Here is a 19,365-nt window from a genome sequence, read left to right as displayed (position 1 = left end):
TGGGGAGGGAGGGAATACAGTTTCAGGCTGGCTGGTTAATACATGGTTGAAGTGAACCACACACAACCCCTTGGCTGTGACCGCCTGACATGGGCCAGAAAATAAGGGTGGGGTTGGGGAAGTGAGGGATCAACCTCCTGGACCGGGCTGGACAGGAGTCAGATCAGAGGGGAAGGTTCCTAGCACATGCTGGTTAGGATCCATTTTGGTCAAAAAGACTTGGGAATTTTAGGAAAGGAGGAATTCACAGGCATATTTATTGGCTTATGGGAAAAGTTCAAGTTGGAAGGGGTTGGGCAGCATGTGTTTTGAGAGTGGTCATGGTGGAGAATAATAAAAGTCTGCCCTTTCCTCCTAGTAGGTTTGCCAGATTTAGTAAGTAAAAATAGAGGATACCCAGTTAAATTGAATTTCAGATAAATAATTTCTTTGTATAAGTACGTCCCATTGAATATTTGAGACATATTTATGCTGAAAACTCATCCATAATTTATCTGAAATTCAGGTTTAACTGGGCAACCCTACCCCCACGTCACTTGGAAACCTGAGCTAACCCAGGTCGGGTTATACCTGAGCTGAACTTGACTAGAGACCATAACAGTCCTGGAAATGCCCCCTGTCCTTGGGTCCCACCGCCAGAGGACATACCTGGAAGACTTGGCCGGGCCCAGGGCAGATGCACGTCTCCTTGCCCTCTTCCGGTTGTGTGGCCACCGAGCCACAGGGATAACAGGCATCCTGGCCAGGCCAGGGGTTGAAGAATCCCCGAGGGCAGAGGTGGCAGAAGGGGGTGTTGTGGGGACTCAGTCTGGAGAGGAAAGTTCCAGGGGGACAGGGAGCAGGTGGTACACTAGGACAGAGTTTACCTGTGGAGTTACAAGCGCACAGTAATTAGGGCTACGACTAAGCTCCCGGAAGCTGTGAGGCCCCAGGTGATTTCCCCAGGGGCCCTTGGTGGATCCCTGACTGTTCTCTTTCCTGATATAGGGGCTTCTGACCAGCCTAGGTATCTCCTAAAGCCAGCATCTCCCCTCAAAGATGTTTTTCTTTCCCCACTAGTCAATTTATCCCCAACTCCTTTGGAGCAAATTCAGTCCCAACCCCTACCCTGTGGACACCCTGCTTGCTCCGGCTCTTCTTCTGTACAGGGTTTCTTGTCCCCACAGTCCTGGGGATTCTTCCTGTTCAGGCACGTGGCGCTCTGGAGGGCAAAGCAGAGGAGAGCTACACAGGCCCATGTCCTGAAGGGGAAAATCCTCACCTGAGCAGGGTTGAGAGTGGCAGGGAGAGAGGCAGACATGGAGGTGGGGGGAGGACAGTGTCCCAGAAAGACCTCTGGGGATGCAGATGGAGAGAGAGGAGCAGAAGGCAAAGACACAGCAAAAGAGCAACAGCAGGAGAGGATGAGATCAGGATGGGAGCAGCACAGAGAGTGATGGGCCCAGGGATCTGTACGTAGAGAGAAATGCCTAGAAAGGCGAGCCTCTGCCACTCACAGGAGCTTCAGGAAGCACTCACTGAATATTTTATGAAGATGAAATCTGAGATATGGATCTTCTGGGCAGCTTTGGCCCACACAACTTAAATAGTGTCACCTTCTTTTTCCTCTCTTCATATACAATTTTACTTGCTAGAGCAGCCGGTGTGTGTGTGTGTGTGTGTGCGCGCGCGTGCGTGTGTGTAACTGGGCTCTGTGGGAGCAAGGGACATGCCAGCTCCCTCCTTTTGCAAGGCAAAGTCAGTCAACCTCATTTAAGCAGTGTGTATAAAATCCTGCAGGAAAGTTGCAAAGGGAATGAAACATATTCTGCCTTTGGTGCATGTTCAGCCCAGAGATCCACATGATTTCAACATTAGAAAGGACCTTAGAGATCATTTAGTTCTGTCCTCCCAATTTATAGATGAGAAGACTGAGGCCAGAAAAGTGGAAAGTTTCAATAAATTCACACAACCAGTCAAGCGCTCTTGAAGTATAGGCACGCACGAAATACCTGGAAATGTAAACCAGCCAGTGAGCCCTTGGAATAACCCGTGATGCAATGGATAAAGCACGCAGCAGGTTGTGGAGAGAAAGGCTAAAGTCCCGGCCTTGTTGTTGATTATCTTTGGAAATTGGATAATCAGTTGACTTATCACTTGTAAAAATGTGATAATAAATAATGCTACTTGGTTTTCTCCATAACAGTTGTGGAAATCAATCAAGTAACAGGTCTGACAGTGCTTGGGAAGCCATGAAGTGTTAACAGAAGCGCTAATGGATGAGGTGTGGCTGTGAAGGAAAGTGTGGCTATTCAGGAAAGGAAGTGAGGTTCTGGGATTTTCATGGCCACCCAGTTTGTAAGCACAACTTACAAATGGTAAACGAGACCTCTGACTCCAGTTTGAATAGTACTGGGTTAGGAGAGCCTTAAGGGAACTTGTTGTATGACGTTGTACTCAGATCTTGGTTTAAAACATGATAAATTGTGTATCTGATTTGATCTGTCCCACTTAATTAGCCAAATTTTCCTCTGACTGACTTACGACTTACTTACTTCTAAAAAGAGGTCCACCAGTTAAGGACAAGGTGTCCCTCTACTTGAGGACACTTCATTCATTCATTCATTCATTCATTCATTCATTCATTCATTCATTCAACAAAGATTTGTTGTGCGCTTACTTATATACCACGCTGTCTTCTAGGACTGGTGATTCCTATAAGAATGTGCCAAAAGCACTACAAGATTGTTGGGTGCTGTTTGTGGAGCTGAAGCCAGAAGGAGGATTGCTGGGGTGCAGAAGTATATTTGAGGGGGAAGAAATTAAGATCCCTGGGAACCCGTATTCTGAAAGAACACAGCTTGCAGTGCTGTCCAATGAAAATATAATGTGTCACACACATAATTTAAAATTTTCTATCGTGTTTCCCCCCAAAGAAGACTGGGTCTTATATTAATTTTTGCTCCGAAAGATGCATTAGGGCTTATGTTCAGGGGATGTCATCCTGGAAAATCATGCTAGGGCTTATTTTCCAGTTAGGTCTTATTTTTGGGGAAACACGGTAGTAGCTATATTATAAAAATAAAAAGAAACAGGTGAAACTAATTTTAATAAGATGTTCTTTTAACCCAATGTATCTAAAATATTACTTCAACATGTAATCAACATAAAAACAAATAATATGCCATTTTACATTTTTTCATACTGAGTCTTTGAAATCCATTTTATACTTAACAACACATTTCAGTTCAGATTAGCCGCATTTCAAGTGTCCAGTAGCCTTAAGTGGCTAGTGATTACCATATTGGATAGCACAGAGTGTCATCTTCCAGCAAAGCCACTTCTCTGCAGGCTTGTGAGCCGCAGCGCACTCCCACCTTTGCCCTCTCTCTGTCCTCTGCTTTGTCCTTGAGTGATTGAGTTGTCCTGCCATTGTATTTCCAGAAGGTGGCACTGTGAGCTTGCAGGAAATGGCGGTAGTGGTTGGTGGTGGTGAGGTTGCTCTAATGGAGGGAGAAGAAAAGCTGTTACAAGGGAGAACTTGTGTGTGTGTGTGTGTGTGTGTGTGTAAATTAGTATCATTACCTTAATTATTTTGGTGGAAATTGAGATTAACATCTATGTAATGTTTTACAACAATTCTAAAACTGTATCGTCCCTACCAATCACCTGGGGATCTTTTATTTTTTAATTTTATTTACTTTTCTTTATATATTTTTTCAAGATAAAGATGTATACATTTAAAGTATACAGCATGATGATTTGATATACATATATAGTGAAGTGACTATATAATTCACGTATTTCCTAATTAACATGTTTCCTCACATAGTTATTTTTTTGTGTGTGATGAGAACACCAGAAATATACTATCTTAGCATGTTTCTAGTATTCGATACAGTATTATTAACTATAGTTACCATGCTGTATATTAGATCTCTAGACTTATTCATTTTACCTAACTGAAACTTTGTGCCCCTTATCAAACATGTCCCTATTTTTTTTTTTAGATTCCACTTATAAGTGATATCAGAGAGTTTGTCTTTCTCTGTTTGGTTTCTTTCACTTAGCTTAATGTCTTTCAGCTTCATCCATGCTGTCGCAAATGTCAGGATTTCCTTCTTTCTCATGGCTGACTAATATTCCATTATATATCCCACAGTTGCTTTATCTATTTATTCATTGATGGACACTTGTGCTGTTTCCATAACTTGGCTATTGTGAATAACACTGCAGTGAACATGGGAGTGTAGATATCTCTTTAACATACTGATTTAATTTCATGTTGATAAATACCCAGAAGTGGAATCGCTGGATCCTATGGTAGTTCTATTTTTAATGTTTTGAGGAACTTCCATACTGTTTTCCATAATGCCTGTAGCAATTTACATTCCCACCAACAGTGCACAAGGATTCCCTTTTCTCTGCATCCTTGCCAATACTTGTTATCTTTTGTCTATTTGATGATATCCATTCTAACAGGTGTGAGATGATATCTCACTGTGGTTTTGATTTGCATTTCCCTGATAATTAGTGATGTTGAGCATCTTTTCATATGTCTGTTGGCAATTTGTATTTCTTATTTTGAGAAATGTCTATTCAAGTCCTTTGCCCATTTTTAAATTGGGTTGATTGTTGTCTTGCTATTGATTGTTTGAGTACCTAAAAGAGAGATTCTGATTCAGTACTAAAGGTGATATAGGGCGGGGACGAAGATTCTACATTTCTAACAAACTCTCAGATAAGGCCATAGTTACTACATTTTATGCAGAGAAGTTTTGTAAGAACTTTGACATACACGATCCTTTCTGATACAACTATCTTATGCGACAGACATTGTGCTTAACCCCATCTTATCATGTAAGAAATGGAGGCTCAATAAGGTTAGGTCACTTGCTTAAGATCATACTGTTAATAGGAAGTGAGGTCAAGGGTAGAACCCAGGTAATCTGGCTCCCAGGCATGTACTTTCCATATCAATCACATAAATTTCCCAGGTGGCAGAATGTGGGTTCATCTCATCACCCTTCCTTCCTCTGTGAGAAGATAGGTGAAGTTTTTCTTGCTCTGAGATCTTATGGGAAATTCTGTAGCCTTCTGAACTCTCTTTATCCTGTGTCTATTGCAATCATGGCCAGAAAATCTCCTCATTCCCCTTTTTGCTGTGAAATCAATCTCAACAGTCATTTCTACCCAGTGAATGGGCCTGTGAGATTGTACTTGGCTGGTAAAAGGGTGCTGGCGGCCTAAATAGCATCAGATTACTCCAGTGGGTGGAGAGTATTCCAGCTAAAAGAGACCCTAGGGGTTGTGTCCTTCAATCTTCTTATTTTGCAGACGAGGAAACTGAGGCCCAGGGAAGGGAAGTGATTTGTCTTGGGTCAACACAAGCCAAGATGGAAAATTTCCATAAGGTCAGGTTGCTGGATCAGATTTCTAGAAATAATAAATTGGAAAAGAGAAAAAAGAAAGTTCAGATTGCTCCTCAGATCAAAGATTGAATAAAAAAATCTGATCCTGATTATTCTTTCCTGGGAAGCCTGGCCTCAGAGCTATTGAATATATTTTGAGCCTACGAAGTGGCAAAGTGTTGAATGAGCCCCTTTCCTTAGCCCAGACCTGTGGGAATACAAAAAAAAAAAAAAGCACAAGACACGAATGGACGCTGCCCTCATAGGCTGTATATTCCTATATGACAAATGAGGGCACAATGAAAGAGAGAGAATCGGTGCTAATGACTATACGTGCTGAAAGGGCCCAGAAAGAGAATGTTCCCTGGACTTCATTGGCATAATAAGCAATGAGAGTGGGAGAGTAAATGACAAAGGCCTGGTAGAACACCAGCCACTCTCAGGGGATGCTATTTATTTTCCTTCCTGCCTTAACTCACAAATTGCATTAATTGGTGGAATCAGCGAAGGAAGCTTAGACATCGATGAGAAAACAAGGCTAAGAGAGATGAAGGGATTTTTTTCACAAGGTCACATAACTGGTTGATGGGAGAATGAGGTGCCCAAATTCCCATCAGTGCTTTTTTCGTGATACCCTGATTGGAACCTTAGGTTTTCCTTTGAGCTGCCAGTCTCTCCTTTTCACCCCAGCACCAATATTTATTGATCTTTATTTTTTTTCCTGTTCCTTAAAGCTTATATCAGAGTGTCCTGCTTGACAGGGATGTTTGTGGCTTTCAAAAACAAACTTCCTGATTGAGAGTTTAATATAGTCCACCCTCGCTCCTCCTCTCCTACAAAGAAATCCCCCACTAGGCTTTAGATGCTGTGCTCTCCTGCCTTTCTTCTTTGGCATCGCCTACCTCTCCCTTTCCACTACTTCCTTTTCTTTTGCCTTTTCTCCAGTTTTGAAGAAAATCTGATTCCATTACTTCTTGGCAACACGGCTCTCCTGTTTCCCTTCTCTTCCCTTTCTTTCTTGCCAATCTCTCCCCCATACCCCTACATTCCTCAGGTGTAGAAGTTTGAGTTCAGAAAAGTGATGAGTTCCCTTTGAGTTCCTACTCAGCTCATGGCATATTTTCATTGCTGGTCTGGGCAGGAACTCTCTCCTATTGTATCCACTTATTTTTCCCATTCATTCTCCCATCTCCCCACAGCAATCATTCTAATAAATTTAATACATGTTTATGAGTGTCCGTGCAAAATTAGTATTGTTTATGCACGTGCACTTAAAAATGTTAGTAAAGGTTATTGTGAGATTTTGTTTTGTTTTTTACTTTTCCCCTCAGCACTGGTTGAAAGATTCACCTGTGTTTCTCAGTGTGTATCTAGTTTGAGTCTTCTAACTGAGGCTTAGTGTGTCACCCATCTTTTTGTTTATCCCCAAAGGCCACACTTTCTGAGTCTGTCTACATTTGCTCTTTCCATGTCCTTGCACTATCTCCCCTAGCTTTCTGCCTTCCATACTCTTCATCTCCTAACACTGCCCTCTCCAAGGCCATTGGCAGTACCACCAGCTGGTCTAGAGCTTTCAGTTCTGATTTTAACTGACTCTCCACTGGTTCAGACAGGTTGGGGACTTCTTCACGTCCGTGATTCTGAAGTCCTCTCAGTCTCTTATGCTTTTCTCTCTGTTTTTACAGTTGTATTTAAGTTTTTCCTGTAACATGCTGATTTTTATTTTTGATACACTTTTTTAAAGAACAGTTTTAGATTTACAGAAAAATTGCAAAGGTGGTACAGAGAGTTCCCACATATTATACCTTTCATCCAGTTTCCTATAATTAACATCTTACACTAATATGGTACATTTGTTATAATTAATGAACCAATACATTATTATTAAGTAAAGTCCATATTTTGTCTAGATTTTCTTAGCTTTTACCTGATGTCCTTTTCTATTCCAGGATCCCCGATTACATGTAGTTGTCCTGTCTCTTTGGCTCCACTTGGTTGTGACAGTTTCTTAGACTTCCCTTGTTTTCAATGACCCTGCAGTTTTGAGGCGTACTGATGAGATGTACTGCAGGCCATCCCTCTATTGAGATTTGTCTGATGTTTTTCTAATGACCAGACTGGCATCATGGGATTTTGGGAAGAAGACCACAGAGATAAGGTGCTGTTTTCACCATTTCACATCAAGGGTGTATACTGTCAGTAGGAGGCATCACTGCTGATGTAATCACCTTGATTAGCTGGCTGAGGTGTTTGTCAGGTTTTCTCCATTGTAACATTACTTTTTATTTTTCTCCATTTTATACTGTACCCCTTGGAAGGAAGTCACTATATATACCCTACACTTAAGAAGGAGAGAGCTATGCTCCACCTCCCTGAGGGTGGAGTACCTATTAGGTCAGTGCAAAAGTAATTGTGGTTTAAAAGGACAAAAATAATTCAAAACCTGCAATTACTTTTGCACCCACCTAATACATAACTATATAGAATTCTTCTGCACGAGAGATTGATTTCTTCTCCCCTATTTATTTATTCAGTTATTTATTTATAGAGTATGGACTCATAGCTATTGATTTCTTACTTTGGGTTGTACTTCTTTCTGTTTTTCTTTTTTTTTCTCTCTCTCTCAAAATGGTCCAGCATTTGCCATTGGGAGCTCTTTCAGTTGGCTCCTGGGTCCTTTGACATAATTTATCATTGTGGGTATTTTGTTGTTGTTGTTTAGCATTTCTTTACTTTCCAGCACTAGAAAATGCCCTAGGCCCATCTTGTCTATTTCTTGCCCCAGTCTTAGAATGAGTCATTTCTCCAAGGAGTCCTGATTCCTTTTGTGCTGGAATGGTATTAGAAACCAAGATCTGGATGCTAAGTGTGCTCTGGTCTCTTCTTTTTCAACCCACTTTTCCTTTTCCTTTTGTTAAGTTTCCTGTCCCCTGCCCATTGACCATGGGGGTTTCCTAAGACTTAATCACAAATTCAAGTCAATAACAAAGACTCGTGACTCTGCACAAGAACTTTGTGAGAGATCAAAAATGAATAATGCACAGTCGTGGAGGAAATTCACAGTTGAGTGTGGGAGATAGAAAAAGTCAATCTCTGAAGAATCCCTAAGGAACTAGTGACTAACTCATACTGTGGGATCTGGGAAGTCTCTGAGCTGGGAGTTAAAGGAAACAGTGTTCTACATTTGCTATGGTCCATTCCCCAGACTCATAAAATCTCCCTTGACTGGGACCACAATAAGTGGTCCTTCTCTGGAAGGAGCAGCGATTGCCAATGCTGAGGTTAACCTCCCTGTTCCCTATCAATGCTTCTCCCCTTCCTGGGTAGAAATGAGCAGACACCCTTTTCTCTCTAACTCTCCAGGTCCCTGAAAATACATGTGGCACAGGGAATGTCAACAGTGTCAGTGACATTTTATTTCTTAAGTGAGGGGTGGGTGCATGGATGTTCATTTTTGCATTCACGATTCCTTTTTGTATGGCTTAAATATTTCATAATAAAATTTGAAACATATTAAAGACGAAACTACAAAAGGCCTGTGTGGCCCTGGCGTACATGACCCTGCACCCTTGCTCCTGGAGCAAAATTGGCTTTGCCAGACGCCTGCCACTCCTAGCCTGGAGCCAGGAAAAATGCAGCTAGTTTGGGCCAGGTGGGTCTGCTGGAGCCTGTCTGACCAGCATTGCTTGGTGTGTATGTTACTCAATACCTAAGTGGTATGGCAGATAAAAACGTCCCTCCCCACTCCCCATTTTTGTTGTCCTGCTCATGCTCAAGGCTCACCTTTGACTCACAGAGAGCCTTAGAGCACGATACAGGTGACCACCCTTTCCCTCAAAAGGGACTTGCTGCTGGTGTGATTCTGCCATGGCTGGGATGGGATTGAAAGTCTGGAACATTAATCCCCTATCTTGGGGTAGTATCTTTGCCTCTGCAAAAATGGACTCAAACTTCCTTATCTCTCATCTAAAGCTATCTGTGAACAAAAACTTGAAAAGGGCAGCTGTAGGTCTGGCAGCAGCCAAGAAAAATGAAAGATTCTCCCCACAGGGCAACAATATGTCAACTGGGGATGCTGTACTAGGCAAGGGGGAGACAATTTGTGTGAGTCTCTGGGAAAAAGAAGGAGAGTGATGTTAGCACCTAGGGCATACAGGCTGGAAAACTGCAATGTTCTATTTGCAAGGTTAGGCTATTCAGGCTTTGGGCCCAGGACATTGCTCCTGTACTGGTTACAGGGGCTGGTGGATTCTGACAAGACCTTTTTAGCTGGTGTGGTAAACTAAAGATGTCTGCAAATTTGCTCATCTTGAAACTGCTTGACCAATTGAACGTGACAGAAGTGAAGTTCTGGGATTTCTGAATTTAGGTCCTATGAAGACTTTCAGCTTCTGTCCAGTTCTTTTGGAACATTCTATCTGGCAGCCTTGATTTGCTATGTAAGGATAGGCCCTTTGGTCAATAGTCCCAGCAGAGCCAAGCCTTCTGGCGACACTTACCAAGTCATGAGACCTGAGAGTGACACTGTCTTAGACTCCCAGATCAGCCCATTTACCAGCTGAGTACCACAGAATAACCCTTATTGATGCCACATAGAGCAGAAGAATTGCCCTGAACAAATTTCTGAGTGACAACATTGTGAGATGTAATATGATTGTTGCTTTATACTTCTAGATTTGGGGGTTATTACATAGCAATAAACCGAGACAGCCAAGGTTCTCCCATCTAGGCCACCTGTTTAATTATAGACTTCCAAATCCCATATCAATATGAGACAGAAGATCATGGTTCATTTTCAAAATGATGTGGCAGAGGGCTGGAGCCAAGACTAAAGGTATTAAGTATCACTCTGAAATAGTGTCGTAGAGACTCTCTGCTTGGGCTACCCTATGAGTCCTAGGGGTGGAGTGCTGAAATAAATAGGAAACTGACCTACTCAATGACTCTCAGATAGTGGGGCAAAGGGTGCATAAACTGAGGGGCTGGGTGAGTCTGGGAGGGAAGTATGAGGGGGCCGAACACTATCTGGAAAAGGATGAGGATCAACTTGGAAGACCAGAAAAGAAGGAGCTGGATTTTGGGAGCAGGGCATGGGGGTGAGTGAGTGGGATGGTGGTGGTTGGGGGAAGAACAGGAGCCTGTGTGAGTATGGGAAGCCTAGAGCTGGTGTCTAGTGAGGGATTCAAGTAGCCCTTGGGCTGGTGCCTTCTCCTGGCTGCCCCCGCCCCGCTGTGCTTGGCTCCCTTTAAAGAGCTTTGTGCGTGCCCAGTGATCTCACACAAACAGTGCAGGTGCAGGCCTGGCCCGTAAACCACAACAACCAGGCTTGTGCGGCCACAATGCGAGGGGCAAAGTCTCCTGGAGGGGGATAAAGGGCGATTATTTGTTTAGCATCATTAGCAAGAGTCCCAGAACCCATCCAAAGCAAAGCAGAAACTTTTGTATTAAGGAGATTAAACCTTAAACTCAGCTGAGAAGGCTCTGCTGTGTGGAGTGGCTTTGTTGTGCCTGGCATTGTGTGTAATTATATGCAAATCACCAGGAGGCCTCACTGGGGTCCTGACCACAGAGGCTTAGCTGCCGCCCGCTGGGGTGTGTGTGAGGGAGAGAGGGCAGCCTCACACGCTGGATGGACGGGGCAACACCCAGCTCCCCAGGCAAGGGAAGCCTGTTTTTCCTCAAGTTCAGAAAATTGGGGTTTTGAAAAAGTGTTTAATATGTCCACCAGAAGTTTCCCATGGATGAATAGGAGTGTAGGGGCAGAAGTGTCACCAGGAAAGTATAAGTGGAAATTCAGGACAATATCCAGTAAGAATGGGGAAGGTTCTTCTATCCAGGGACCTTCTGACAATATTACCAGGGCGTTCTCTAGCATTCTCTCTTTTGAAACTTTGAGTAATATATATTGTTGCTGAGGAGTGGACATGTTTTGGTTTTCTTGTATTTCTTTTTTTCTCAACCATTAGCCAGGATCCCGAGTGGCCTATCAGAAGGACTTAGGGGGATTAACCTGGATTTATTGATCCAGAAAATGTTTGCTTATGGAAGGTACAGTGCTAGGTGGTGGGGGCAGGGAGCAGTGGGAGGTCTGTGAGAACAGAGATGAGTAAGATAGCTCTGTCCTTCAGGATTTTACAGATAAAATGTGTACTTAGATAACTAAAATACCTGGCGGAATTTGGTAAGCACTGGAAGAAATGCCCTAAGACAAGGTTTGGCTTCAGTTAGGAAGGGGCCAGGCCTTGAAGGTCTGGAGGCCAGGGAAGGTGAGAGGGTAGGAGCTGGGGAACCAAGGGGTTCAAGTTGGAAAGCACAGGGTGCAGGCTGCCAATGTGCTCTGGGTCCCATTGTGTCTTTAGGGACTGGGCAAAGCAGCCTCTGCACATCAAGGCCCAAGTTCTCTTTCTGTGCTCGCATTTGGCCTGCATGAGTTGGAGTCAGCAGTTTAACCCACAAACTATGGAGTCCAGTCTCAGGAGCCTGGGACCCTGTGTCAGCATCTGCAGAACTGCCAGTGGGTGGCCCCGGAGACTCCTGTTGCCTGCCTGCTGATGGCTCTATGGACGCCCTGGCATGTTTCTTTGCCTTTTCCCTTAAGCAGCATCTTTAGCTGCTTCTAGGTCCTTGATAACAGGGTTGGCTTGGACATCTCCAAGGTCTTACTTCCAGGTGGGCAAAAACATTGTCCAGCAGGGGTCAGGAGTAGTAGACTTTAGTTTCTCGGCCCGCCAGACGCTGGACCTATCTGGGGTCCTGCAGATCTGAGCTGAGCATGAGGGTGGAATGAGATGCGCCTTTGAGCTGTAAGATGTGTTGCTGATGGAGATCACCCAAGAAATGACTGGGGCTGAAAAGAAAACCCAGGAGCTCTGGGTAGTCAAGCCATCAATTTGAGAACCTGGGCAGAGTGGTAGAAGCAGGTAAGAGACCACAGGTTGAAAACTGGGGTGTCGGCCTGGTTCCTGATCACTGGGCAGTGGTGGGGGTACAGGGAATGGCTGCAGGTATTCACTACGGAACCTCTTGCTCAGGCATGGGCAGAAGGACACTCAGAAGATTGCCAGCCCCTGTATCCTGTGCTAGCTGGCATTGGCCCACAGTATTGCCAGAGTATTGCCAAGCTGAGCACAGCTCTTGGGGCCAGATGGGAATTTGGGAATGAGATACATTTGCTTTAAAAGCAGAGAAATTCCATCCTTTTCTAGCATCAAGGACATTTTCAGGGGCAGTAAAATTGGAGGGTCACTGTGGGCCCTTCTGCTGAGGGGAGATCTGAACATGGAGGATGAGAATTGTCTTCTGCCTTCCACAGATCAATACACCCCTCTCTTTTTGCTAGAAGTTTCTGTGAGCATGGGGGTCTCTGGGTTCTGAGGGGACCTAATAGATTAAAGCCAAAAAAAAAAAAAAAAACCAGAACAAAATAAACTCCTGCCCCAAACAAAGCAAATTGCTTTTAGGAACTGTGTGTCCTTTGCCCCATGAGAAGAGCAGATGTCTCTATGAGGGTGGGGGCATGTTGGGGGCTCCAGTTGATTGGGAGCCAGCCAGGCAGAGCCCCAGATGATGGGGGAGTTGAAAGGAATTTTGTAAAGATATTGTCTGGACTTGGGTTGGATAAAAGATGCCGGCAGACGGGCTGTTCACCTGTTAGGCTTTTGTTCTGTCCTGCAGCGTCTGCTTTCCACACAGCCCTCGGGATGGGGTGATGGCGGGGAGGGCACGCTGCCTGCCATCTGCAGAAGAAATACAACAAACACCCACACGCGAGCCAACGGAAACTCTCAGCAAAACAAACAGCATGGAGGGTGCTGGTCTGAAGTGTGTGGCAGGGTGGGTGGAGGGAGAGGTGCGCCTGCGCCTGCCAGTGGGTGGGGACTCTGCTGTGCTGTGGCCTGGGCTGGCTGCCTGCGGGTGCAGGGGTCAGGGAGGTCTGTACCCAAGTATGTACTCAGGCTGCCAGGTGAGACCCTCTCATTCATTCAGATGCCAGGTTTGGAAGGCCAGGGGTAGAAAAGCTGTAGTCAGTTATAACCCCTTCTACTGACCGCCAATACCAATGAGCAAGACGCTGAGTGTGTAGCGCCAGATCCAGTGTGAATAGTAGAGTTAGGTAGCTTGGGGTCAAGACCTGACTTTGCCATTGCAATGAATGCCTGTTTGAGCCTCTTCCTTCTGTATCTGTAAAATGGGGAGATGATGATGCCTAACTTAGAATGTCGTTAGGAGGACAGAAATATTTATAAAAAGTACGTTGTAAATTGTAGACTATTTCAGGAATGCTATTGTTGTTAACATTTTACTTCTGTGGCTGACCATTTGGGTCATGGGTACTTGCTCCTGGCTTGTGACATGCAGAACACATATGCATACGTGAGGCTCACCATCTGGGCAGGTAGCGTTGGGTAAGTCCCTCAATTTATGGGGTGTATAGAGAAGAAACCCTGGACTTACAGTTGTGTTCTGGGGCCTGGGTCAGTGAGGAAAGTGGGAACTGAGATAGCATCAGTTCAGGTGAAGGTACCGAGTTACAGCTAATGGTTTGGTGTCAGTAAGTGCTGGGCCCTGGCCTTGCTCTGGGGGGTTGAGGCTGGACTAGGGTAGAGAGCTTCCCCAGCATCCCCACTGCTCCAGGATTGGCTTCTTTCCTCTCCTTCCATGTCCACACCTCAGCACAGTGAATGGCAGCTGGCAGCCAGTGTCCACAAACCTGTTGGGACAGGGCAGGCAGCTTGTTTGCTCTTCCCAGGGCCAAACCTGGTAGGCTGGACCCACAAGTATTGTGTTACTCAGCCAAAGAATTCCTTTCCTTGCCTGCCTCCATTTGTAAAAAGGAAACCAAACCCTCAGCTCTATGCTCTCGTGGCCCCAAGCCAGGCCCTCAAGTATCATTTCTGGGGAACTGCTCTCTGCAGGGCAGGGTGCAGCCTCCAGGGAAACAGGAGTCCTTCTTCCCCTTCCCACCTGTCGTGGCAGCCGACCTTCTCCAGTCCCCACCCACCCCCAAGAGGCCTCGTGTTGTCCAACACTACCCTAGATATCTTGCTCACCCCTGGTCTCAGCCCTTGAGAACAGAGTAGGCTTGACGCTTCCCTTGGCCCAGTGGAGACCGGGGCTGGGTTGTTGGATTTCCTTCCGAACCCTGGGTGGTGCTGGTGCAGGTGCATTGCAGCCAAGAAAACCACCAAAAGAGGTCTTTTGCCATTGCCTATGCCTGGTGCCCTCATCTCTGTTTGCTTTGAGAAGCTGAGATGGGTTTTGGATCCTCCAGGGCATGTACTGCTACACTTCAGAGTTCTGGTCAGAAGTCAGCAGCCCTGGGGAAGCCTGCACCAGTCTTTCTGAGTTTCATCTTGCTGGAGACTCCCAGGACCAGTTGAGGTCTGAACTGTAGAGACCTGCCGGTGAAATCTTATATTCTGCAGCCAGAATTGGAATGGCTGATGAAAAAGAGTGAGGCAGGGAGAGTGATAGGTGAGGTGGGTCAATAAAGATATTGTCGAGGAGGCCCTCAGAAATTCCCTGTCTCCCCACCTCTTCCTGGACAGATGGTCCTTTTTCTATCCGGAGGAAGAGAGCTCACTAGAAAACTTGGATTTGAGTCTGTCGATGACATCAATTAAGCACGGGCAAAACAGTTTATATCCCATGCCTCAGTTTCTTCATTTATAAAATAAAGAAAACAGGCTGGATCATCTTTAAGATCCCTTCTATCTTTGGTGTACATCTTATGACCATTTTATGTCATTGACCCAGTGTGAACAATAAATGCTGGTTTATGAATGAATTCTGAACACCAGCTCCTTCCTGTCTCCCCTTCTGGAAAGTCTGCCTGACTGGGCCCAGCTGAGATGACAGGGCTCCTAGAACTACTCCTAGGAGCGGCACATCTATTATTTGAGAAGTAGCAGTAATAAGATTCAGTTTCTGAAAAATATGAATGTTTATTTTTTAAATAGCCTAGAGCAGTATTCAATTAAATTTGTTTAGCATTCTTCCCTGCCTTCGAACGTGTTCTACCTGGCAGGACACAATTTTATTTGACTTGCTAGTTTTTTTTCCCTTTATTTTCTTTACATCTTACTTAAATATTGGATTGCAATTTAGCTTGCCATGTGTTTGTTTAGTATCCATAGGCCAGCTTTGACTGATTTGGGCATAGGGATCATGCTCTATGTCACCCCACAATGAAATGCCCCGTTCATAAGCATTCCCCAAGAGTGTCAGCGTAAAGAGAGCTGGGTTTTACTTGTGTGTTCATTGCTGTCTTTCTAGCTCCAGGAACAGAGCTTGGCACAGAGTAGCACTCAAGGAATACTTGTTAATGACTAGAATGTCAAAGGCATGAAAAGTAGCTACTCCTAAGGGCTCACTGATTTGCACTGAGCTATTCTCCCTCTTGCTGCCGCCCTCTGACCAGCTTGTTATATTCTCCTTATCTCTGACAGTCTCCTTGGCTCTATTCTCAGTGTTCCTTGCTATCCAGTTCTCTGGCTTCTGCTCTGATCCCTCTCCGTGTCCTGCACTGGGACCCCAGCCACTCTTGTGACAGCATCTACTACTTTTGTGCTGATGGCTATGAAGCGTGTGTCCTCAGCTCTGAACCTTGCTAGAATTGACTTCTTACATCTCCCATTGACTGTTGGCCAATTAACAGAAGGACAGAATATTAGTGTTGGAAAACAAATTAGACTTTGTCTAATCAGATCCCTTACCTAAATTTCCTGTGCTTTTACTCTACTCCCATCAGCTCCCTCACAAAGCAGCCCATTTCGTTGTTGCCCGACCCTGGCAGTGGTCCCAGTTCTTTCCCTTCATCTATCCTCTTGCCTAAATTGTGAGCGTTTCCACAGCAGTGGCCATATCTTTTATATATCACCTAACACCTCTTTATATGTCATGAATATTTGATAATATGAAAAGTTTATCAAAGTTGAATATTTGAACTCAGGTGAGAAGTGCTATTCCTTAAATAGTTTTTTGGGGGTCTTCCTCTCCTCTTTGATTTTGGAATCAGAAAACCTTGAGTTCAAATTCTAAAATTACTATTTAGCAGCTAGGAACTTTTAGAAAAGTTACTTCTCTGAATTTTGATTTCTTCACCCATAAAGGAGCGATAATAACACCACCTACCTTGTAGGTTCAGTACGTAGACTCATGAGCTGTGTGAATTCAGAGCTTATGACAGGGTCTAACACATATCAGAGGTTTGAAAAATGGGACTGTTGTTGTTATTAGTAGGCTGACATTCATGCTGAGCCCGGGGTTCGAGGCCAGCCACAAAGCAGCGTGTGCAGCTTGCATTGCACTTCCCCACCCCCAGTTCACCTCTTAGTACATTACTGAAACTACATTCCTCCTTTATCCTCTGGATCAAAGTGCAAGGACCAGTTCTCCCTTCAGACAAATCCATTAATTTCTGCTTCTGGAGGTGGAACCATTTCAGCACTGACATGGACACTTTGGGGGCACAGTGAGAAGAAGGAGATGGATTTGTACATGTGAGGCACTGTGCTGAACTGCTTTTATATCATGGCACCTGTCTTTGAAGTAACCTGGTAGGAAGGAAAGGCTAGTATGTATGGAATAATGAGGAGACGATATTAGCTCTATATGATGAAGGGCTACAGATGGCCAGACTCAGTTGAGAGGCCCCATAATACGGTGGTTAAGAGATTAGGTTCTGGAATCACAAAGACCACATTCTAATCTTGGATCTGCCATTTAGTGCTTTATGACTTTGAGTAAGTTTTCCAACCTCTCTAGGTATCAGTTTCCTCATCTGGGTTCTTTTGTGAGGATTAAATGACGTCATGCATTGAAAAGTGCGTATCACAGTGCATGACACATGGCAAGGTGTTAATAACTATTATTATTGTGTTAATTATAACTGTTAAGTACTATTATTATTGTTGTGTCTTTTCTGCATTCAAATAAAAGAGTTCACCAAGGCCTGTGCTAATCAGAAGGGACAGGATTTAGATAAATTAAGAAGAGAAAAGAATCCTCTATAGATGGAAAACAAAACAAAAAACAACAATACAGAGCCCCGAAAGACTAAGGAATGTATGATGACAGTAGGCTATACATCAGGGCTTGAATAGAGAGCATAATCTGGGAAGATATGAGAAATTAAGTGGGAGCCATTGAAGGAGAAGTTGGGGAGTCATTTCTTTATATTGTCCATTGTGCCTCATATGGTACTTTGCTCAGCAAATTCTCATTATTTGCTACTGAAATTCTTGGCCTATTTAGGCGGGCTCATGTCTCTCTATATAATGAATTTTCACAGGTTTACTAATCTTCTTGAGTGCTTCCATTCAATTTTGTAAAACTGTCTGGTTCAAAGTTTCATAAATGTGCCTTTTTCCCTAATATCTTCAGGTTTAGTCAGCAAATTCATGGACACCTCATCTGTACTGTTTATCATTGAGAAGATATGAAACATCTTTCTTCTTAGCCTTTATCTTCCAGATAGAAGTATCTGCCTCATTCTGGAGTCAGACAGCCTGACTTCACTTGTGTGACCTGGAGCAAGTTACTTAACGTCCCATGCTCTATTTCCTCATGTGCAAAATTTGAATAATGTGCCTTTTATCTATTTATTGCCTCTGGCTCCAAGTTCACCTTCCAGTACTTGCTCTGCAACACTGGTTGGTCTCTAAACATTTCTCCCTCCAGCAAGCATGATGCTAAGCTTTGTCAGTAGGGGTCACTACCTCAAAAGCAGGTTCTTGTGAGTAACTGCTTAAAAGACATGGTGCTTGATTTGGGGGCTGATAAAAATGTTCTGGAATTAAATAGGGGGATGGTTGCACAACATTATGAATGTACTGGAAGTCACAAAATTATATACTTATAAATATTTAAAATGGTGATTTTTAATTGTTAGAATGACCATATTACTCAAAGCAATCTAGAGATTCAATGCAATCCCTATCAAAATACCAATGGCATTCTTCTCAGAACTAGAATAAATAATCCTAAAATTTATATGGAACTACAAAAGACCACAAATAACCAAAGCCATCTTGAGAAAGAAGAACAAAGTTGGAGGTATCACACTCCCTGATTTCAAACTATACTACAAGGCTATAGTATCAAAACAACATGGTACTGGCATAAAAACAGACACATAGATCAATGGAACAGAATAGAAGGTCCAGAGATAAACCCATGGTCAACTAATCTGTGAGAAAGGAAGCAAGAATATACAATGGAGAAATGACAGCCTCTTCAATAAATGGTGTTGGGAAAAGTACAGATACATGCAAAAACCTGAAAATGGACCACTCTCTTACAGTATATACAAAAATAAACTCCAAATGGATTAAAGACTTAAATGTAAGGCCTGAAACCATAAAACTGTTAGAATACAACATAGGTAGTAAACTACGTAGTATTTGACATCAGTCTGAGAATACCTTTTTGGATCAAGGGAAACAAAAGAAAAAATAAATGGGACTTCATCAAACTAAAAATCTTCTGTACATCCAAGGAAGCCTCCAACAAAACAAAAAGACAGCCTACTGAATGGGAGAATATATTTGCAAATGATATATCTGATAAGAGGCTGATATCCAAAATATACAAGGAACTCATACAACTCAATAGCATAAAAATAAATAATCCAAGTAAAAAATGGGCAGAAGACATGAAAAGACATTTCTCCAAAGAAGACATACAGATGACAACAGACATGTGAAATGATGCTCAACATCAATAATCATCAGAAACATGCAAAACAAAACCACAATGAGATACCACCTCACACCAGTCATAATGGTTATTATCAAAAAGTCAACTATAACATGTGTTGGCAAGGATGTGGAGAAAAGGGAATTCTTTTCCACTGTTGGTGGCAGAACAAATTGGTTCAGCCATTATAGAAAACACTATGGAGATTCCCCCCAAAATTAAAAACAGATCCACCATATGACTCAGCAATTCCACTTCTGAGTATCCAAAGGAAATG

At 43.6% G+C, this 19,365-nt stretch overlaps 1 protein-coding gene across 1 annotated transcript in view; it reads right to left on the bottom strand.

Moving 5' to 3' along the window:
• The window catches only part of LOC308503461 (uncharacterized protein), a gene marked incomplete at its 5' end in the record, with an annotated part of 53,414 nt that overhangs the window by 24,968 nt on the left and 9,081 nt on the right, over nucleotides 1–19,365 (bottom strand). Inside the window, 3 exons of the mRNA XM_081062737.1 lie at nucleotides 649–866; nucleotides 1,108–1,201; nucleotides 3,357–3,482. Of these exons, the coding sequence (XP_080918863.1) occupies nucleotides 649–866; nucleotides 1,108–1,201; nucleotides 3,357–3,482 (438 nt within the window). The remainder of the gene's footprint in view (nucleotides 1–648; nucleotides 867–1,107; nucleotides 1,202–3,356; nucleotides 3,483–19,365) is intronic.

This window comes from Rhinolophus hipposideros, assembly GCF_964194185.1.
Source record: "Rhinolophus hipposideros genome assembly, chromosome: 10".
Lineage (NCBI taxonomy): Eukaryota > Metazoa > Chordata > Mammalia > Chiroptera > Rhinolophidae > Rhinolophus > Rhinolophus hipposideros.
Note: the sequence above shows the minus strand (reverse complement) of the source record. Positions and strands in the feature narration are given on the sequence as shown.